Here is a 23,387-nt window from a genome sequence, read left to right on the forward strand (position 1 = left end):
GTTGTTTTCCTTTGTCACCTTCTCGGTTGGCAAATTAGCCCTATGTGCAGGTAAATGGCTTTCCCTCTGACCCGACTTGTGATTATTTTGGGAGATCGGGATGCATCACTGAACAGTGCCGCACTGCTTGTGAAGCTGTAATTGTATCTCCGGGTAGTAGGTTGTCAAAGACATAAACAGAGCCAGACTGAGGGTAAAATTAAATTTACAGAATGTAAGGTAAAATGTGGTTCATTGAAATGTATGTTAAATGATAGAAATTGAAGTAAATTACATCAAATAGTTTTTATTTTAATTTCAGTGTGTCTAACAAAGCATAAGCATGTTTTGTGGACATTTTTTGTACTGCTATGTGTATGTGTGTGTGTTTGTTGTCCCTCCTCGGCTCGTGTCCAGGTATGCAGACAGTCAGCAGCCTGTCCTCCCCGCGAGGTCATCACCTCCATGTTAGCAGCCAGGATTCCAGCTTCCTGTTCATGGTGTCAGTGACAGACATTATTATCATCACCATCCAAGCAGAGGGGGCCTAACTGTATCAAAGATCTGAAAGTGAAGAAGGCGGGGGGGGGGTTCTCTCACTGTATTATACAGTAACAACCACGTCTTTGTTGACAGCAGCAGGAGGGTGGAAGATGAAATTAGATTATGCTATTGTGCTCTCAAGAGCAAAAATAACATTTCAGATTGGCTTTTTCTGCATGAACAACACAACTACTCTGCCAAAACCATGTCATCTCTTATTTCTTCAGTTTTACCATCCCTTTGTCTCGGTTGCTCTTGCTTTACTATTTATCTTTGTTGCGTCTCTCTCCCGTCCTTATTTAACATATTGGCTGAATGAATTAAAGTGAATCTTCGTATTCCTTATAGTACCTACCACTCTGCCACTGGACTTGGGAATCACTCCAAACGTGTAGCTTATTTTAACATTTTCTCAACATTTCAAAGTGCAGACATTACCACTTGCTGTGTGTGTTTTTAATGCATCCTCTGTGGGGTTCATGGTAAATGGCTAACAACATGCTAACAAGTACAACATAGGAGAACACTTCACAGCGCGGCTTGGCAAGACATAAAATGTAAAGGATTGCTGTTTCAAAGTTTAACAGTATGGTTTCTCATCTTTGTGTTTTAGGATATCCTGGGTGTTGGCCAGACACTGCCATTCAGATCTAAGAGATCCCTGCTGGTCCCTCCTATGATCGTAACTGAGAACCAGAGAGCTCCCTTCCCCAGGATCATTGGCAGGGTAAGAAACACACGGTCCTGTCATAAACTCAGGTGGGCTTGATTTCCCAACAGCATCCAAGTCTTGCACTGGTACTATTTCATGACAAGGAATAACAATGTTCTGCCTGGAGAAAGAAAATTGCCCAGGTACAGGACCACAGATTCTATATGTGCATTATTTAGAGGTTTGGAAAATATTATTTTTATGGTCCCTGACAGTTTGGTCATTTTTGTGAATTTTTGCCATGGTCCTTCAACAGAAAGATACGGCATTCTACTTCTCTGCATCTGTTACACGGCTCCACAGTCAATTTATGGCAAATATAAAGATGGTGACTGCAGCTATACAGAAAAATATATAAGAAAAAGTGAAAAGAGAAGTTCTGTGATTATGATTTCACATCAAATAGCAGACAAGCATCAAGTGGGTCTGTAAAGTCACTGCCAACCACTGTTATGTCACAAGATGCTTTACAAAGTTCTTTGTATATTTCATATATTTCATTGATCTAGTGTCAACAAAGTCTATTTGCATTGATTTTTTCTACAGAAAAACAATACATTCCAGATGTATTGTATTCGTATTCAGATGATATCCCATCAAATACATTCTGGCAAGCTTATTAGCATTTTACTTAAAGTGCAGCTTGCAGGTTAATTTTTAAAAAAAAAAATATACATAACCTTGTCTGAAAATTACCATATGAGAAGTTAATTCAGAATTTATTATGGTTTACATGACATAAGGGCACAAATTCAGAGGAAAAAGTGGCTGTTTTTAGCTCCTCTTCTAAAAACACTTTTTTTCAACATCGCCTGATACTATGTCACGAGAGGGATTCTGCGTCTTTGACCCTGCCTCTGTCCAATGCAGAGTAGTAGGTGGTAGTGAGTCTGAGCAGTAGTAAACTTGTGAGTTAGTATTTTTTTTTCGGTTGTTAACAGTGCATTTCACCATTTGTGATTATGCCGAATTATTGTGTTTGTGCAGGTTGCACAAACTCGAGTCTGTCAGGACATCGAGTCCACCGTTTTCCGGACAGAAAAAGGAATGGAGTTAGTTCGTGCCTGGGTGCGTTTTGTGCAGGTGAAGAAGCGCGATTTCACGGCTTCATCTGTGGCCAAAAACGCGGTGGTGTGCAGCGCTCATTTTGGACAGGAGGATTATGTTCCTGCCGGAGCCCGCCCGCCCTCACACATACCCTCGAGGCTCGCGGCACAGCGCCTTGGAGGCCCGAGCCTCGGGGGTATGTGCGGGGTGGGCGGGCTCCGCGGAGAGGGAGTCCTCCGTGTTTGAGACAGGAGCGGGTGGCGTGAGGGTTGATGGGTAGTGTGAGACATGTTATGTCTGGTCTGGGGGTCAGATTCTTCACCAGAGCCCAGAAGGTATCCACCTCCCTGCAGCACATACTCTCCACAGCTGAGGACATGGCCTGGCAGTTCCCACACAAGCACCTATCATACAAAAAATTATCAGGAAATCTTCGTATCTCTCTCCCTCTCCCTCTCCCCTGCGGACGTCAATACACTGTAATGCAGAGTTATAACACGCATAGCAAGATACTTCTGATACAAGCTGATATTTGCGCATTAGTTTCTGTATGGGTAAGTAACATTAGTTATCTAATACTGGCAGGACTATTGGTAGCTTTGTTGTAACCTAATACGTGATGGCAAACTTAATGTTGTGATGTGAACACCAAGACACCTGCCAGTTCTCCACTGGCACCACAGCTCTATTTCTCTCCTGTGGCCGTTATTTCTCCTAACCCTGATCTGTTCCTGGTCTCTTGGACGCCTAGCAGGCTCATAATTATAAGCCTGTGGGCCGTCATATGCACATGAATGTACGTTTTCAACCTCTTCAGTATCAAAACTAGTACTGGGATCCATGTTTATTAATGATACACTCAGTCGAACCCGGCCGGACTCCCTTACGCTACCTCACTTCCGGTTAGTGGGTTTTTAGATGCGGAAGCAAAATTCTCTCACAAAACGACCCCAAAAGTCACTGTAATGTGTGTATGTTTTTGTTTTTTGTTTCTACATCATTTTCCTACACATTTATTCACCATGGTCTCCAACCTGCAAATTAGGCTTTAAATGACTTTTACCTGAGCTTAGATCTCTTAAACACCATGCAGTTAGGGTCTGTCCCAATACCCCCCCTTAGTCCTACCCCTTGGTGCATTCCTGCGAGGGGTAGGGGTGTCCCACTTCCTTTTTGCATGTAGGGGTAGGGGGCATAATGAGGGGTAGTGGGTATGAAACTAGCCCTTTGGAGCGAGGGATTTCAGATGCTGACTTGCCAGCGAGGGTTAGACGTCGCCATGGCTACCACCGAGCAAGAGACGGGGAAAAAAGTTCATACGTAGCTAACGTTACCGTCGCTAGGTTGCTTGTTAGCTAGCTAGCTAGCTCGCACTATCTGGCGTCTGTTATCTGTCCTGTTCTGCAAAATTGTCAGATTTTTCACATTACGATAACACGCCAGCTCGTATAACTATGCTGCCTTGTAATGTTAGCTGGTTAGCTAGATACCTAGCTAGCATAAGTCCCCTGTCGTCTGTCGTTCATCAAACGAAGCATGATGAATACAGCAAACGCAATAGGTAGGATGAACTCAACCGGAGACTCCATTGTAGATGCCGGTTGGAAATGTAGATGGCTTGCAGCTTCCTGTTTAAAATAGTTATTTATGCCTGAACGTAACCAACGCGGTGACATAGTGAGTGGTGGGTGGGGTATTGGGATTGGGCCTTATTCTGATAAGATACAAACTCACTAATAGGCTGTAAGGTGAACACAGTTATCGTTTCATCTCATTCCGACATCTGGGGACTACATGATCTTAACTTCATAAAAAAGATCGATACCTGTTCAGTTAATCAGCGGGAGGTCATAGCTCATAACCCCGCAAGAGTCCTGTGATCAGGGTTGTAATTCGGCACTTGTTCCGTCTGAGCATATTGATCAGTTCCGCCTGAGCATAATGAGATTTGGTACGCGAGTGGTGGCATGGCTCGCGAGGGCTGCTCTCTCCCTGCCTGCAGGGCTGAGGGACTGTTTCCGCTTTAATGCACGAGTCGGTGGTGAAGTGGCGCACATGACTTGTGCTACGGACGGACAGACGGGCGGACAGACAACCACGTATCTAAAACTCCTCTGGTAATTTCATTACAAGGCATGGCATATATATAGGTCCACAGTAGCTTATTGTTATTATTATTATTATTATTATTATTATTATTGGGTTTTATAAGAGTGGGCTACAATGAGTACCGGACCATCAGGTCACAGCATCCACGGTGAGAGGACATGGAATTGTGTGCGCTTTTACGCACGCGGGTGTAAGTGATCATGGATATTTGATGTAGGAAAGATGTAGCCAGATGTATTACCTGTTTTAGATACGTGGCTGTCCGTCCGTTTGTCCGTCCGTCCATAGCACGAGTCATGTGTGCCACTTCACCACTGACCCGTGCGTTAAAGTGCAAACAGTTCCTCAGCCCTGCAGGCAGGGAGAGAGCAGCCCTCGTGAGCTGCTCTCTCCCGCCTGCATGGCTGTCCCTCCTTGAGGCAATGAATGAGGAAATAATCTCCCCAGCGTTTAATGTGCAAAATGGGGGCAAACCCCCAGCGGCGATTAGGTGCCCGGCGGCTGTATGCCACCTGGCGACTATTTGGAAATGTAGCCTACAGTATGTGACAATAATCATATGTGTATAATAAAAGTAGAAGTGTGACTAATGATAACAGCAAGCAGCAGGAGGCATCTAGCAGGACCACGGCAGCTCTTGCAGGCTGAAATCACGACAATCACATTAACCAGTGTGCAATCATCAGACTTGACAATTATCACGGGAAAACAATCTTTGTTATATCGAGATAACGAAATAATAAGTCGTTATCACGAGATAACAGTGCACACAAAAAAATAAAAAATATATGGCCGTTTTCGTCTTCTGTAGCTATGCTGTCAATGTAATAATTCGTTGGTTATGCCCAGGTATTGAATCAAATGTGTTTTAAGACATTTTTGCTTAGTTCACCTTATTGTCTATTTGTCTCATCGTGTTTCATGGACACGGCGATGTGAATAGCGCTGTTTGAGCTCATTTCTGCTCACTTTTGAGGACTTCCGGGTCTGTTTTCCTCTGCTGAATGAAACCATGGTGACACGAAATGCAGGTACCTTATTGGTGTAGCGCGATCACGTGACAGCCGTGCCACCACTCGCGTACCAAATCTCATTACGCTCAGGCGAAACTGATCAATACGCTCAAACGGAACAAGTGCTGAATTACGACCCCGATCACAGGACTCTTGTGGGGTTATGAGCTACGAACTCCCGCTGACTAGCTGAACATGTATCGATCTTTTTTTATAAAGTAAAGATCGTGTAGTTCCCAGATGTCGGAGCGGAAATCAGTTTCTGTGAGACTTTTTCTGATTCACCTTACAGCCTATAAAGTAGGGATGGGCATCAATTTTCGATTATCGATGATTGATTGTTAAGGCTTTTGGTCAATCACAAATAATTTTGATCGATAGTCGCAGTGTTTCCCCTACAATGCCTGGCATAGGTCCGGTGAGCCGCCGTGCCAACGAGACCCCCCACCCGGCGAGCACGGCGGCTCGACGGGCCTACGAGACCCCCGCCGGACCTATGCCAGTCAAAAAATCAGAAACAGACGGAGGCTCTCATTGCTCTCCGAAGCCTCGGTGGCTTCCCTTGAGGCCTCTGAAAACACTACGCCATTGAAAGACGGAGGTTTTGCTGAAAACTGAAGCCTGTAACTCTGGCTGGCGACAGTTGTAAACACCCAGGGGTGAACTGCGCATGCACGCCATTCTTCCTCTTTGGCCTGGGGGGTTGAAGCTCAAAACTGGGGCAGCTGTGCTCTCTTGCGGGGACAGTCTGCACTGCACTCTTTTGTTTTCTCTCTTTTGAAATACTCGCTTATCAATTAATTGATAATTGATCGTTAATTTTTTGTTTAATGATCGAATAATGAATTTTGATCGTTTGCCCATCCCTACTATAAAGCCCCTTTTCCAGCGAGCAGTATGGTACTGAACAGTTCAGTTTGGTACGCTGTATTTTCCCGTTTCCACTATGAAAAGTTGTGGATGGTACCAATGGAACTGTTCCGTACCGTCCCCATTTTTGGTCCCCCCTCTGTTGGGGTACCTGTTTCACAGATCTGGTACTAAAATGTTGAGCTGTCAACAGTGCAGTCCGTCTATTGGTCATCAAGGGACGGTCACTCTGCTCAGGGCTGAATTGTGGCTGGTTTTGAAGCTCATATAACCACTGCTCATACCGTGGAGAGTTTACTGTACCTATAAAATGAAATTATGTTTTCCTGCTTCTTGCAGCAGCTGGAGTCGGAGAAAAAATAACTGGTGACTTTTAAGGATGAACGTTTACTTGCAATGTTACTCAATGCATGAGCTGATGACGTGAATCCGTTAATAGTCCTTAAATTTCACTATGACAACTTTGACCATTCAATTAGTTTCACACAGCAGACACTTTAAGTAATTAGTGGATCTTTATATATTGTGTATTTATATATATTAACAGCATATATCTCAGTCCTCACTCAGAGAAAAAAAAGGGACTAAATGCACAAAATTTTAAATATCTCATCGATAGAGACTCTCATTGCAGCCAATTTTATTTTGTTCTGAAAATGTCGGCATGCAACCCCAAAAACAAGAGGCAGACTTCCACCTATGTCACCAGTAATGAGTAAATACAGTGAGTGCTGGACGGAGCAGTGAATGACAACAGCCCCACCCACATTTAAGAGTACTGTTTGCAGTGGAAACGCTAGGGTCTAGGTACCATGTCTGAAGGGTTATCTTTGGTTCCAAAGGTACCATACCGACTGTGTTTGTTGGAAACAGGGCTTAAGGGCCAACACTATTCATTCTAGCTTACATTCAAACTTACCAGAGACTTTATTTAATGCCAGCCAAATGTAGAAAACAGAGATACATTTCCTCGACAGTTGTTTATGCCATTTTCACTGCCAAACTCCATTATCTCATCGCAGTTTATTACTTATGTCACTCAGTCAAAAGGTCTTAAGCGGACTCCTGCTGTGTTGCTTCTGCTCGAACAAAAAGATCAGCGCCTGCAGCTGTTTAGCATACTGTTTCTTCTGACTGTGGTTGTGGGCTAATGCACAATGGCCAAGCACTAAGCTATGCAGGAGATACTTTACCCTTCATCTCAGCCTGACAGTGATTGATTTGCTGTCCCAGATCGGAGTGCATATCACTCACAGGACTCATGACCAGGCGCATGGAAGCACAGCAATAACTTGTTGTTGTTGCTGAGGGATGATGATGATGTTGAGTGTATATATATTTTTCAGTACATAATTACCCTTTCTTTTAACAACCTGATGTCTTGCACATTCTCAATCCTTGTTATTTTGACTAACAAGTCAAGATATTCTGTGTGGATACCGTCATTAGCGTGGATGTAATTAGCAGCAATGCTCTAATGGTTTTCTAAATAGGCAAGCCCTTGCTTTATTTATTTCTTAAATTAAAGAAGGACAGTGTCCAATTTATGCTCAAAAAATCACTTGATTATAGAGTGAAGACCAGTTGAAGTGTTTTGATTGTGCCTAGACATTTTAGCATTATTCTACTATGACTAAAACACAGTAAAAGCTTTCATTCATGTCCACTTAATACATCGGCAAGAGTTAGGCTTTTTGTCTATCACAGACAGTAATCTGGCCTTGCTGTTTGTCATGCTGTATTTTTGACTGTCTCAGTGTATGTTATTTGTATTCAGAATGCAGTTATATGTACCTCAGTCTTACCTGCATGACTGACTTAGCTTATACCACCCAATATAATGTAGTGCATTAGTCCTCTTGGTTATGTATGTATTCATTAGCTTTTGGCAATTAACCAGGGAGAAGAAAGTAGACAAAATTGCAGGTATATAAATAGGTTTGGATTAATACTTCACAATTTAAATTAAGTGATCCAATTTCTCATCCTGGATATGTGCTGCAGTTTTTTTCCCTTCTGAATGGAGCTTTAACCAAGCTCACTTCTGACATTGGGAACTTGCAAAACAAACCAATCAACTCACTGAAGCAGTTATTTTCTCCTGGTTAAACCGCGGTGATGAGCTCTTAAGCTGTTACAAATCTACGGGCCGTGTGACATAAAACATCTAATGACTGAAGTATAGATGGTGTGGCTTGCCTATAAATATTACCATGTTATAGTACAGGTGGATTATTGTTACCTGACTGAATGAAAGAAACATTCAGTCTTTCAGTCTGTTTAAGTCGTAGGTCAGTCTGGGAGTCACATACATATGCACTGGAAGTAGATGGAGTGCATGGATTTGTTTTAATTAACTATCAGTTAAAGAACAATTAGAGCCTGTCAGACCTTGGAAATCAACCAGTTATTGTGAGGGAACTACTTCATACAAGGTTAGCCATGTTAATTTTTTTCCCCCAAATATAACTGATATTAAAAATATCAGACCAGGAGCAGAAATTCAGAAATTCATCATTCATTCAACACAAGAGTGGCCGCAGATGAGTTTAAAATTTGATTTCCTGGTCATTTTTATTTGGGCACTTATTAGATTCTGTGATTTTTTTTTTTCATATGCAAGAACATTTCACAAAAAAAAAACCCTCTACACAAATTTAATATAATATGTCAGTATGTATATATAAAATTTAGATAAATAATATAAGCAGCTTTTGTATTTGCAGTGCCCATTTTTCTCTACAGGAGACAACAGTTTTACTATACGGTGCCAATTGTTCACTATATGCTAACAATATTATTGTTTATTGCACTAAATAATATAGTATTCCATTTATTTCTCCTTCGTGCCATCTTATTGCTTGATGTTGTGATTTAAATCACCAATATCATGCTTTTCCAATCATTTTAGCTGCTTTACTACACAGAAAGTGAGCTGGTATGTTAACTGGGGGTCATGTTGAAGGATAGACAGCTCCACCAAAAAGTTCTTGATGTGCTGCTTTCAAAAATGCACATAGGTAATAAACAGACTCTCATAGGATCATACTTATCTTTTATAGGAAGACTTTTTACATCTAAGAGCAATCATTATTGAGGAATGTGGTCCTAGTCAGTAACATTAAGTCAGATCCTGTGCCCGGAATATCATGATGAACACAGGAATAGATTTCCACATTTTAAAGCCAGCTCAAACATCCAAGTAATGTACTCTGTCAGGAAAGGCATTGCAAGTAAAAGCAGAGGCATATATTTCCTGAGGCGTTGCATCATGGGATTGACTTTAATGATGTCTACTCAAGGAAACATACAGTAGGTAAATCATATTTTAGAAATGTTAGTTTTCAGCCATGGTTAATTCAGATGAGGTTGAGTGTTATATATTACCATTAAATGGAAATGCCAACACTTGAATGAAATGTGCATATGTGAGTTTCTGCGCATAATATGGTTGTTTGGTTGTGTGTTGTTACTTTCTCCCCTTCTCATTAAATATTTTTCCATCAGTATAGTCCATAACAAAAATTCAGACAAAAACAAAGCACATGCAAAAACAGTTTTCAAGTTTTTCGAGGCTGTATTGCATGCTAATGAAGTCATACGTTATTAATGTTTCATGTATTCTTGCAGGTGATGGATGATGAAACGTGTATGTCACACATGCACTGCAATGTTTTATTAATATTTGAGGCTGTGAAATATCAGCGACTCCAGATACATATTCACTCATCACAGTACGTGCAGGCACAGTGCCAGATGACATTGGCTCCCGCTAGCAAAATCGGCACCATCTCAAAAATGAGTTAATGTGAGGGCTTTTTCTTAGCTTTATTTTGTGCTTGCAAGTTCTTACTATTTTTCCTGTTATTTTTGTTAAACCCTTTTTGTTGATTTATTTGTCAAGTTTTATCTCCTTTTATGATTCTTTATCTGTCTTGGACTACTTTTGAAATGAAAAGCCTCACATATACAAGACTTTTTGTCAAAAATTATCACCTAGGGCCAGTTACATAAACATAGATGTCTGTCTATTGCATAAATATTAAGACTGACTTCATTTGAGGGAGGAAAGTTGGCCCTACACCCCTGGCTAAGCTTGAGCAATGGCACCAATGCTGTTGTCTGATAGGAGGAGGCAGCACTGACACAGGCAAATGAGCCAAATATGGCTCATAATAACCACAGGCTACAAGCTTAATATGCAGCTAGGGACATTTCTAGTCCAGTCAGCACATAGAACCCTTCGGCTCAGATATGAACCAGAAAGCTAACGTAAGGTTAGCAAGATTCAAAGTCACTAACATTACCTATGGTTGACAAACAGTAAATATAATTTGACAACATTTACGATCAACACAAGTTAGCTATCCCACCATGCCATTGTCCCCAAACCAATATCAAGATTTTCACCAGCAAACAGTTCGTCATGTGTAACGTTATTGTCAGCCAACCCCTGAACAGGGGTCGCGTTAACCGGATATTCTCGGTCATTGACCGTTGTTTTTTACAACAATGACCGGAAAATCTGAAGGCCGTCGGTCATTTTGACGTCGGTTGCAATTACCACCCCTGCCCACTTGGCGGCGGAGTGCACAGTCAGTGGTTTAAGTGGCTGCCGTTTTCACACTGCAGAGAAAAAGTCATTTATCTGCTTCATGTAGCGTTGTTGACATAACGCCCTGGACACATCGGATGCGAAACCGAAGCACGGCACCCAGCAGTGGAGGCAGTTTTCAGTCAGTGCCCATGTTAACCTATCTGACTGTCCACACAGGCCGCTGAGCAGAGCGGAGCGCCTGTGGAGTAGAGGCAGCAGTTCGGCATCTGGTCTATTTTTCACGGGAGCCACGAGCGCTTCTGTCAAACTGGATCAAGCGGATCGTACCAAACAGGAAGTCGGACACAGAAAAGACGAGAGACTCCGGCCAATTTTCAAAATGAAATAACAACACGCACTGAGGAACGTGAGGAGAAAATACCGTGTTTATAATTTAAAATAACACAACAGTGCAATACCGAACACATTTTTCAATATGATAATCACTTCATTACAATTTTAATTTTGTGTCACCGAGCCTACAGGCATAACTACATAACGCCCTGGACACACCGGACGCGTTAGTGACGCGTTAGTGCCGTCCGGTATGTCCAGGGCAAAGCCTAATGGCATGGGTGTGTGGATGTCTGTTCATCATTTCGTTCATGTCCTTATTAATGCACACTTTATAACTTGCTTGTTGGATTTATTAAAAACGAACGAATGAAAACTAAATGTCTTTGAATATCTTTATTATCATTTAAAAACGAAAATTAAAATGACGGGTAAAAATAGATTATGGCCGGATTTTTATGACCTTGTCGGTCAAAATGACTGGCGACGAAAAAGTCTAGCGCAATGTCTGACCCTGAACTAGCGAGTTGAATAGGGAATGGCGTACGAGATGATCACAAATGCGATACAAAGTATAAGTAAGGTGGCACACACACACCATAGAATTAAGGCCCCAAGCGCTGCAAGCACATAAACTGCAGATACAGTAACACTGACAGTGGTATTTCATCAACTGTCATACTGAGCTAATCAATGGTGTTACCAGTGGTGCTACCAGTGTGTTAAAAACTCTGCCCCTACGTGTCTCACTTGCATCCACCACTTTTTTCTTGCCTGTGAAATGTCTTACTTCACTCATAATACATTGAGCGACAGGTTGTCTAAGTCAGTTTTACATTAATCAGTTATAGGGTGGCTTTATGCAACAGGTAAATTTAAGACAAATACAAGGTTTATTTTATGCAACTTGACTCTGGTATACTAAATGCAATAAACAGCAGAATTTAATTAACTTGGCAGATTCAATTCAAAATGTTTATGCTCACACTTTCAATTTGTTAGGGTACATGTATTTAAAACCAGCCTGCCCTAATGCAAAAACCAACACATTCTCACTCCAGCCAGTCACATACTGACGTTTTGGTCATGGACTTTCCACGTCCACATATGACATGCAAGGTACCCTGGGTGTGTTGGTTGTTGATGTTCTGGGACATGGTGTCAAGTTCTGCCTGTTACATGCATTGTCTTCTTTCAATATACACTTCCGTTTTCACAGGAAATTTAACGTTTACATAGATGTTCATACAACACCGTAAATTGACATTTTTTTTTCTTCAACAAAAAACGCACATGGTTGGGTTTCGGCAGCAAAATGAAGTGGTTAGGTTTAGGAAAATAGAACAGGGTTTGGCTTTAGAATCTTACAGGATGCGACACCGCTCTCTTGGGTGAAAGTCAGTGTTTGTTGGACCCATCCACCACCCCTCCTGCTCCCCAACTTGGACTTTTGTCGCCTTAACGTTCGTCCTTGCCTCGCCACATTCCTCCCTGATGCTGCCAGGCATGTGAGCAGCTTATACGACCCATATTTTACGTTTATTGTTTATATATATATATATATATATATGTGTGTGTGTTTAGATGTCGACCTGTAGTTTCTGTTGTATGACGGGGGCAAAGGAAGAAGTCAGGTGACATAGTATAAAGACCAACAAAGTCCACATATTGAGATGGTTGTGGCCAGGTCAAACAAACACAGGACTTTCACCCAGGAGGCAGCCATTCTGTTCCTGTTGAAACCAAAAGTCAGCATCCTTATTTTAAAACCATGATCTTTTCCCTGAACTTAACCAAGTATTTTTCTTCCCTTAACCTAACCACATAGTTTTTTTGTAGTTGTGTTTCACAACTTTAACCACGTGTTTAAAACTGTGACTGTTAGTGCTTCATGTACGTCATTTTGGAAGTCACTGGCAAAAGACCAATCCTGTTGTTTAGCTTTGAGAATGTGTTGTTAAAGACAGCTAGAAACAGCTGTGCTAGTGGATAAAAACAAATTTCAAATGGAGACAGACCTCTTACTCCCTGTTTATCTCATTAAAGCCTGACAAAGGAAAATATAATTGTTACTCTATAACATCACTGTCTGACACCTAGTTTAATTCTTTGCTATTCTCAAGTTTTTCGGGCCTGCAGTCATTAAGGGTCCCTATTGACAGTGAAAGCCGTAAAAGAGTTTTAGACTGGGGCTTTTTTTTCTGCATGACTCCAATGCATGCTTCTTCACCACGAGGATTTATTAATTTTTTTGTCACTGATGAAGGATGTTACTTGTCCAGCTTGAACTCTGTGGAAAAGGGCAAACAAGATGTGACACAACTTATTGTTTATGTGGCAGATTATGATTTCCTCTCAAAAGGAATCACATTGTTAAAGTTTCTGTGGTGAGAAGTCTGTGCAGGTAAATCATATCACCTGCATCTTAGAACAAATGGTCAACCAACTACCATACATTTTTGAGCCTGTGCAAGACTCACATTTATCTCACCCTGTGTAACATAGCTTTGATGTATCTCTACGTGTCAGGGAGCTTTGTTTGAGATAAGACTGGGCGCAACAAGACCAACCACGTCTCTCAGTGCCCGGAGAGACTAACATAAATAGATATTCCATACTGAGCCCTGCACATAATAGATAATTGTACCCTGGAGAGCATGACCACAGCACAAAGCTTTGGCCTCCAGCTCATACCAGCACTGCACTCAATAAGGTCCCTGTGAAGCATTTCGAGGGCCTGGAGATACCAGGTTGTAGTGAAGAACAGTGGAATAGGCGAGTGTCAAACCATTGGGTGATATTTTTGGGGGACAACCATAGTCTGCAGGGGGTCGTGTAACAGAGTCAGCAGATCAATGGTCCATAGGGGACACAAATTATCCCTACAGTATGCCAGGGACCTGCTGTGAGTGGAGCTGATATAGCTCTTCTGTAGTACTTTTATATATTCGTGAGAGAAATTGGACGCACAGTACATACATGCCATCCTGATTCTTCTTCCCTCCACTTCCCAGTCGCAAATTCCATCCATCCTCCTCTCATCCCTGTATCCCTCCATCCTTCTTCCCTACCTCCACAGTCAGCTTTGCATGAGAAGACAGGCTAATGTGGGCTATTTTACCCAATAGAGGCTATATGTCGGCGACTTGGTGAAATTGATTTTCCACACCAATAGCTTTCCTCTTCTTACGCAACCTACCATTTCCATATGGCAGCCATTCATTTTTCATGCTCCCTCCTTCTCTCCGTGAGATAAGCAGTAGGAAGCAGGCGAAGAGGTGAGATTGCAAGGGCTACAGTTTGACATGTATGACCGTGCGCGTGCATGCAAGCGTGAGTGTGTGTGTGTGCTGGCGGGGTGCGGGTGGGTTGGCTGTCAGCGGGACTCACAAGGGAGGGGTAAGAACCTTGTTGTTTATGTCACACCTCCTGCTAGCTGTGGAATTGTTTTGATACAGAGGTCTCTCCCCTGCCCTCCCCTGGGGGCCCATAAACAGCTCACAACAACTCACACAGCAGCTGGAGCATGCAATGAAATTGATATGCTTAAATTTGTCTCTTAGTAGGCGCCACTTCAGTCACTGCTGATAGGAGCATTTTTTTAGGCTGCTCAAGTATTCAGGAGGATAAATCAATCACAGCTCAAGTACTTTAAATGTTTATTCCTCAACCCTTTTTTGCTCATGTTTGGGATTATGTGTGAGTCAGGCATTATTCTCAAGGTGGGGATAGGAGGCAGGGTAACCTCCATGTACTGTACCATTCATTGATTCTATATCATATATTTTGATTGTAAATTTCCCTGTCTGTCTGTATCATGGGTATACTTAGAGAACTTCCATGTCCCAAGATGGCCCCCAAATATTCCATTGCTCACTGGAGTCTGAAGTGAACTTTTATTTTTTTACTGCTTGCCACTGTGGCAGGCATGTATTTTTGTCTGCTACTCAGAAATGTTATCTGCCATTCTATGTGCTAAATAAGGACTAACATTTAATCATGTAGACATCATGACCAGTGTTCAGATTACATCATGGCTTTTGGGGAGTTCTGCTTTTTGGGGTCAGGGTTGCGAGGGTACTTTTCACATTGAGGAGTTGCAGTGCTTATTCATGGAAACCTACACTACGTGTACTACCAACTGACAACTCACCTGTTAATTTCGTCTCTGCTCCATTTGACATCAACTGTCTGGTCTAAGTGCATCCACTGTCACACTCCTTCTCTCTTGCTTGACCACATGCTCGCAGCATAACCAATCCCTTCAGATGAAATTGATACTGACACTAGTGAAGTTCAGACAGTAACATGTCGTTGTGTATATATATGCAACAGGCAGCAACCTCCAGGGCTGAAAAATGAAGCCAATGCGGAAGTGCCAAAAACTGCAGTTAATTAAGTGGTCACTTGAGGCTGGCTCCAAAACAGACCAAATCCCCAGAGACACCCATGTTACACAAAGCTTTACAGTATTGATAAACATATTTACAGCCTGTTACAAAAAACAGTTTTGATCTCTAAAGCTAATTTTAACATACGTGACATCTGTACAGGGGCTGGATTTTTTTTATAACTTATCCATTTACATTTTACTGAGGCCCAAAGTTACGTATATTTAAGGACTTGATTGACAGGCTGTCTGTGAAGTGTCACTAGCAGTCTGAGTCAGAGCCACCCTTTGCTCCTCCACAGCTCCAGCCTCTCGTCCAAATATGGTCTTTTCTGGCTTTTGGGAGAACGGTTGAAATGCTGAATTCAGTGCTTCAAAATAGCAGTCCACAAACCATGGGTGATGTCACAGTAGCTACATCCATTATTTATACAGTTTATAATGTACAACTCTCCTCATACAGTGGTTCATATGATAACTAATGCATTAGCGCCACAAGGATGATGTTACAGTTACGTAGATTAGGTCAAGGCAAGTAAAGTTATGTAGGCAAGTTAAGTTACTTTGGTCAGCTTAAGGAAAAGGAACATGGTTGGGTGGCTTTAGGTTTTGGCAAGTGAAGTTATATAGATGAGGTTTAGGAAAAAGAAATATGCTGATGACATACCTCAAAATTACTTAGTTTACTTGCTTTCACATAGTTTCAAACACCGGTCTCTTTGGGGAAAGTCCTGTGTTGTTTGACCCATCCACCATCCAAACCTGTCTCCTTATGCAGACTTTCATTTTTTTTTTATACTTACTCCTTCTTCACTCCCATCAGTGCATTGGTGGCATGATCGGAGGCTTCTGGATCACATTGGTTATACACAACTTACTGGCTCATGATTGCATAGGTTATATATGAGTTGGTATATGCACGCACTGTGCAAGAGAAGAGCCAGGTATGTGTGCGTGTCTTTTTATTGATGTTCATTGGTTAGAATTTACCTGCCCAAGAATTTACCTGCATTTTTGGGGGTGATGGGTGCTAATTTCAGACCTTGACCAGGTGCATATGTCAAAAAAAGTTTTTCAGGCTTCCTCTGGGTTTAGAGTTTTGGGGCCCATGTGCACTACTGACCTTCTCTCTCTGGCTGTGTTGGCTGACTTCCTGTTGGCTTCTTGCATGAAAAGGCATTAAAATAATTGACTAATTTGGCTCATAAAGATTTTTTCAATTTTTACTGGACCTAATGGATACAATTCTGATAATAAAAAGGGTCATCTAAGGGTGCTTCTAAAAAATGCATTACTAATTTTACCTTTACTTTTGTAATGGCTGCATATAGTGGTTTTGCACCACGTGTCCTGCAATACTGACTGTGCCAAAATCACCTCACTGCCCAGAGCTGTTCCTAGAAGCTTGGCCCTTCGTACCTCAAATCCATTACACTCATCTCGTCTGCCAGTGCTGATATACATATTTACCTATATTTATAGTGGCAGTGAGTTAAATATTATATACCCCGAGCTGTGTGCTGTGTTACTATAGGAGGCAGGTCTGAAAAATGTTGAAGTGTTGCAAATTTTGCAAAACACATTTTAAAACTTGAACTGGATTAGTCATCTTTGTAGAAAGTTCAGGATCTATTTTTTAATAGTGTCAGTGTTCTCAGGCATCTGTTTAATTATATAATGACAAGCCATCAGCCTGCTCCAGCTTTGAACAGTTTTCCCTTTATCTCGTGAAGGTTTTGAATTGCAATTCCTCTAATGTCAAAAAATCTAGGATTCTATTAAATCTTGTGGCAGGCCAATCACAGGTGATGACCAAAAACTGATGGTTTGACAGATAACTGTCAGCCCCTCTGTATGTTACAAATATGTTTATGTTTGCTGACATGTTTTGTTTAGACTGGGCAGAGATACACTGTATAAGTCAGGATTCAGCTGGAAAGAAGAAATTGTGTATAAACTACTGTAAAGTAAGTACTAGCAGATATTTTATAAATGACAAAGATAGCTAACCTAAGCCAAGTCCAGCATCTTGTCAGCTGTAACTATAAAGGGGTTGGTCAAAATTTTGAATAGAGAATTGCAATGCACTCCGTAGTGATTGACGCAAAGTTGGTTCTTCTTAAATTGAAACAAGTTGCTCACAATGTCAAATCTTCCTTTAGATTTGGAAGCAAAGTGATCATCCATAACAGGACTTCATGTAAGTTAATTTGGAATACATATGGCATTCATTTAGCATGTCATGACTTTTAGATTTCTTAGATTTTTCTTTTTACTTCAACCCTTCAACTGAGAGAATTTAGTTTAGTTGCAATTAAAATTTTCTCGAAGTGTGAAGTGAACAACAGCCCACCAGATCGGGTGGCTCAGAGGTAGCGTTATCTTCTCACAGTGAGATACTTTTAGCCCTCATAACTTTCTTCAGCCTTTCTGTCTGAGGTCAGTATGTCCTCCTCATGGCTGTGTAGGTCTATTTCCCTAAAAGTGCAAAAAGAAATGCAGGTTAGACCAAACTCACAAATGCCCTTGGAATGTATCAGTCAACGTGTACTAGCCTTGTGATAGGCTGCTGACCTACCAATCATCTAGTACATCCTTGAGCCCTGTTTACACAGAGCTAGTTATTACCAGGAATCCTCATGGGATTTAGAAATTACTCCCAACATCAGTGGTTCATGCAGCACATTCGCACAGGGTAAGTGAAGTCTATATATTTTACTCACGTTTACTGTTGTCATCCTATGGATATGAAGCGCACAGTTATTTGTAAATCCATTCTACACAACACAGAAACATGAAACAGAACCATAGCGTGTTAACCTATTTTTAAAATTCATTTTTAAATGTGGGTTAAACAAACAAAACCCATTCTGCCACACATTGCTCCATGTCATCCATCTCATCATTCCATGCTGTGTAGTGAGATGAGTCTCCTGTGCCCAAAATGCTGTCAAATCTTTCATTTCTAATTGCTAGCCAAAAACTTCCATAACATGACCAGGAGAGAGTCAGAAAAGAGGTGCAAAGAAAACAAAATAATCTAAATACGACCCCCAATCACTGAGATGCCAATTCACACAGGACCCATACTAAATGACCTCTGTGTTTGACATAGTATGGTAGGTCATTTGTGGTGGAATTTTTACTTGACAAAGTACGGACATGGCAGATTTGCACGGAATCTACATCACAGACAGCCTCCACAATTATTACAAATTACTTGAGGTCCCCAGGTAATACTAGTCCTGTGGAAATAGGGCTTTAGATAGACTCAGGCCCGTGTATGAAAAATAGATGGACACACACACACACACACACACACACACACACACACACATACACACATCTCCATTCAATTACAAATGGAAATCTCAGATGTATCAGCATGAAATCTCAAACACTGCAATCTATAAAGCCATCTTAACTTTCGGCGCTGCACTGGAGCTGTCAGTCATTCAACCTGTGTTTATCTGTCCTTACCAGCTCACAAATCAACACAATGTGTCTGACTTGACATGACAGCTCCAATAAAGTATTTTTGGTGAGAGGAATGAGGGCCTGGTTTGGCTATAGCCCCAGCTAATATAGTAAGGAGAACAGACATGTCTGGCACCTTTGTTCCATTGTTTCAGTGCAGAGTGCCTTCTCGTTTGCTCTCCCTGTCAATCTGTTTCTCTCGCCTGTCTTGCTACCTGTTGTCTGACAACTGTTACATGTTTATTTTTCTTCCTTTATAACTCTCTTTCCATTCCTTTTATTCTCTCCCCTCCACTTAATCTGTCTTTGTCTCGTTCCATCGCTTCTCCTCTCACTAACACAGCCATTCGATACAGGGGATCTGAGCTTCCAAGCAGGAAGTGAGCAAGTTGTGTTGTGAGATGTTCCGACATTAGAAATCAGGCAGCCTGCGGGCCTCGTCATTTAGTCTAATTGATTCTCTTAATTGTCTTAGGAAGCCCAGAAAGTTCCGGCCTTTTCCTCCCCGTCTGTCTTTCAGCATGTTAATCATGCCTGTTTGTGGCGGATGTTCGCTGGCGGTGTGTTAAAACTGTCTTGACATAAATTCCAATTCATGCCCGGACCCCCAGAAACATTGAGCAGATGTGAAATCCATTTTGATGAGAGGAGCTTTAAAAAAAGAAAAAAGAAAAAAGAAAAAAAAAACAAGGAGAGGCAATAAAAAACATATTTGTCAGGTGTGAACTGCCCAAGAGATGCTGTCCTTGCGTGAGCTTAAGCAAGACTGAGTGATTGCTCATCCTGCTGCCTGAGCACAACCACAGCCTCTCCCCAGCGCCGAAGGCATTTAATTCAAACATAATTATTTTTATTTGGATTCTTTCACCATATCCATTTTTGTTTTATTTTGATCTGGTGTCTTCTGGGATTTTAATGGCCATCTTTCAAGCTAAAAAGTTTCAAAATATATTTTAATTTCCCTCAAGTTGGCCTGTTTATGGTTGTGTGAATGTGTGTTGTTGCCTTAAAAAAGCCAAAAAAATAACACATGAGGAAGCATGAACAAGCTGGACTGTGTGAACTGAAGCTTCTTTCCCACTGCACCAGTCCCTGCTGACCCTCTTAACACGGTCTTGCCGCTTAATGACACTCCTGTATTCCTGTTTTTTTCTTTTTCAACAAGGCTCCCTCTTGATTGTTGCCCCTCTCAGGCTTGTTGTGATTGGCTCAGGACACAGTGGCTAATGGGTAATGATTAGCAGAGGCCCAGCTAACCAATCAAAGCTTGTTAATTAACACCATTGTTTTCCCATTGTCCTGCGCTGAAGACTCGGGTCAGTTCAACCTGTCCGTGTCTTCACCGAGTCTCTCCGCCACGCCTCATCCCTCTTATTAGCAGACAGGAGTGGGAGGACATTCAGGCAGAGCACTGGTCCAAGCCCGGCATGCTTGTACACACACACACACACACACACACACACACAAACTGTATACACATTTTGGTACACTCTGGGTTTCGCGCGCAATAATGCACTCACATTCATGGGCACAGTCAGACCATCACTTCAGTGCCTCCTCTTCTCTCTCACTTTTTCTCACACAGACATACACACACACACACACACACACGGCCTGGCCTGGTCCCAGGAGTCCTTTCATGGCCAGTGATTGTCATTCGCAGCTGGCTGTATGACCTTGATAGGGATAACAGAAGCACCACTAAGGGATGCTACTGCATACTCTCTCTAACATACACACTGGAGTTAAATCCTCCCTCATTCTCCCTCAAAAAGCACAAGGACATGAGGAGTGTGTGTGCTTGTGTATACAGAATTAGCATGATAATGATTGAGCGTAATGATGTTTTCTTTGGGCCAACATACACTTTCTTTGGCACACTTTGTTTCGCGCAGCAGATTTTTTTCTTGATTTTTGAGACATGCACACACATACACACACACACACACACACACACACACACACACAACCACCCAAGTGTATTTTTACAAGTTACATAACTTTCCTGAGAAGATGTCTGTGTGTATTACGTATTTGTACACACCTGTGTTGCTATTCCACAGGTTTTTGTTTGTTGCCCTCCTGACTCCTGACAGGAACACAAACAGCAGGAGATGTTATCAAGCTTAAATCTTGTTATACACACGAGCCAACACACAAACACACACACACACACACACACACACACACACACACACACACACACACACACAAACTCAGGTGCCGAGCCATTGTTTCAGTGCTCATCCTCTCCTTGCGCTCAGAGGTGTTTGGTGTTGCGGAGCTGCGCCACACCTCCTGTCATCTTTGCACAGCATCACGAGCCCCGCAGTCTTTCATGTCTGCTTGGCTGGTAATGAGAGCTGATAGAAAGAGGTGAGATTCTCCCATCAGTCCTCCCACACACACAGAGGGAGACAGACTCAGTGGAGACAAAGCCACTGGGTGCACGTTTCTGTGCCAGCATGCGTGAGAGCCCGAGTGCGTGTGTGTATGTGCGTCGCAAATGATCACACTCCCCCCCCACAGAGCCGTCTCCTAAACACTAAACTTCTCCTGACACTTCAAGTACTCTTCAGCTGAAGTTAACGTGTCTTTATCAGCGATCTCTCCCTCTCTCACACTCTCTACTTCCTCCCCTCTCATTCTGCATCCTTACACGCCCCCACATCCTCCCTGTACGTCCGTTCCTGTTTTTTCCTCCACCCCCCCCCTCCCCCCCCCCCCCCCCCCCGCAACCATCCAAGTTTGACGCAGAGCCATCTGTGACTCCAACCAATGTTGCACCTCATTCTCATTCTTTTTTTGTTTTGTTTTGTTTTGTTTTGTTTTTGTTTGTTCTCTTTATCTGACCCAGTTTGTCACTCTCAGCAGGTGCTGGCTGCAGCTATGATTGCTGCTCAGAAACGTCTCTGTCCTGAATGGCAGCTATTGCACCTGTGAGAGTGTGTGTGATTGTTTATTTGTGTGTATGTGCATGGATGGCTTTTGTATGTCCGTGTTTATGTCCTCACACGGACAGGAAGATGAGGAAAATATACAATGATAGACCGTATGTGTGTGTGATTAGGGGTTTCTAACACAGCTCACAGTAATCAATCAATCAATCAATCAATTTTATTTATAAAGCCCAATATCACAAATCACAATTTGCCTCACAGGGCTTTACAGCATACGACATCCCTCTGTCCTTAAGACCCTCACAGCGGATAAGGAAAAACTCCCCAAAAAAACCCCTTTAACGGGGGAAAAAAAACGGTAGAAACCTCAGGAAGAGCAACTGAGGAGGGATCCCTCTTCCAGGACGGACAGACGTGCAATAGATGTCGTACAGAACAGATCAACATGATAAATTAACAGTAATCCATATGACACAGGGAGAGAGAGAGAGAGAGAGAGAGAGAGAGAGAGGGAGAGAGAGAGAGAGAGCGAGAGAGAGATATGCAGGTAATGACAGTATCTTACAACAACATTAATGGAAGTAATAATATTATAGTTATAGTTCTGGTTACTGCGGTACAATATGTTGAAAGTATGTATTAATACCTGGCAGTATACATGTGTGACAATAATCATATGTGTATAATAACAGAAGAAGTATGACTAATGACTAATGATGGCAGCAGCAGCAGGAGGCATCTGGCGGGACCACGGCAGCAGCACAACCACACACGTCACGCTGTCCAGGCACCGCTGTGATATGAGTTAATCTGAGAGACAGTGGAGCACAAAGGCTCCGGAGAAGAAGCCGAGTTAGTGACATCCAGAATGGCCGGGTTAGCTAGATGCAGTAATAGGATACGAGAGAGAGAGAGAGAGAAGGAGAGAAGGGGCCCGGTGTATTATAGAGGGGTCCTCCGGCAGACTAGGCCTAAGTCAGCCTAACTAAGGGCTGGTACAGGACAAGCCTGAGCCAGCCCTAACTATAAGCTTTATCAAAGAGGAAAGTCTTAAGTCTAGTCTTAAATGTGGAGACGGTGTCTGCCTCCCGGACCGTAACAGGAAGATGATTCCACAGGAGAGGAGCCTGATAGCTAAAGGCTCTGGCTCCTGATCTACTTTCGGAGACTGTAGGGACCACGAGTAACCCTGCGTTCTCAGAGCGCAGTGTTCTGGTGGGATAATATGGCACTATGAGCTCTCTAAGATATGATGGAGCTTGACCATTTAGAGCTTTATAAGTTAACAGTAGGATTTTAAATTCAATTCTGGATTTTACAGGGAGCCAGTGCAGAGAAGCTAAAACAGGAGAGATATGATCGCGTTTCTTAGTTCCTGTTAGTACACGTGCTGCTGCATTCTGAATTAGCTGGAGAGTTTTTAAGGACTTACTAGAGCTACCTGATAATAGAGAGT

The 23,387-nt window shown here is 42.3% G+C and overlaps 1 protein-coding gene across 1 annotated transcript in view; it reads left to right on the plus strand.

Moving 5' to 3' along the window:
* Positions 1-23,387, plus strand: part of cdh13 (cadherin 13, H-cadherin (heart)) — a 460,534-nt gene that overhangs the window by 186,049 nt on the left and 251,098 nt on the right. Inside the window, exon 4 of the mRNA XM_049574962.1 lies at positions 1,136-1,249. Within this exon, the coding sequence (XP_049430919.1) occupies positions 1,136-1,249 (114 nt within the window). The remainder of the gene's footprint in view (positions 1-1,135; positions 1,250-23,387) is intronic.

This window comes from Epinephelus fuscoguttatus, linkage group LG4 (assembly GCF_011397635.1).
Source record: "Epinephelus fuscoguttatus linkage group LG4, E.fuscoguttatus.final_Chr_v1".
In the NCBI taxonomy this organism is placed as follows: domain Eukaryota; kingdom Metazoa; phylum Chordata; class Actinopteri; order Perciformes; family Serranidae; genus Epinephelus; species Epinephelus fuscoguttatus.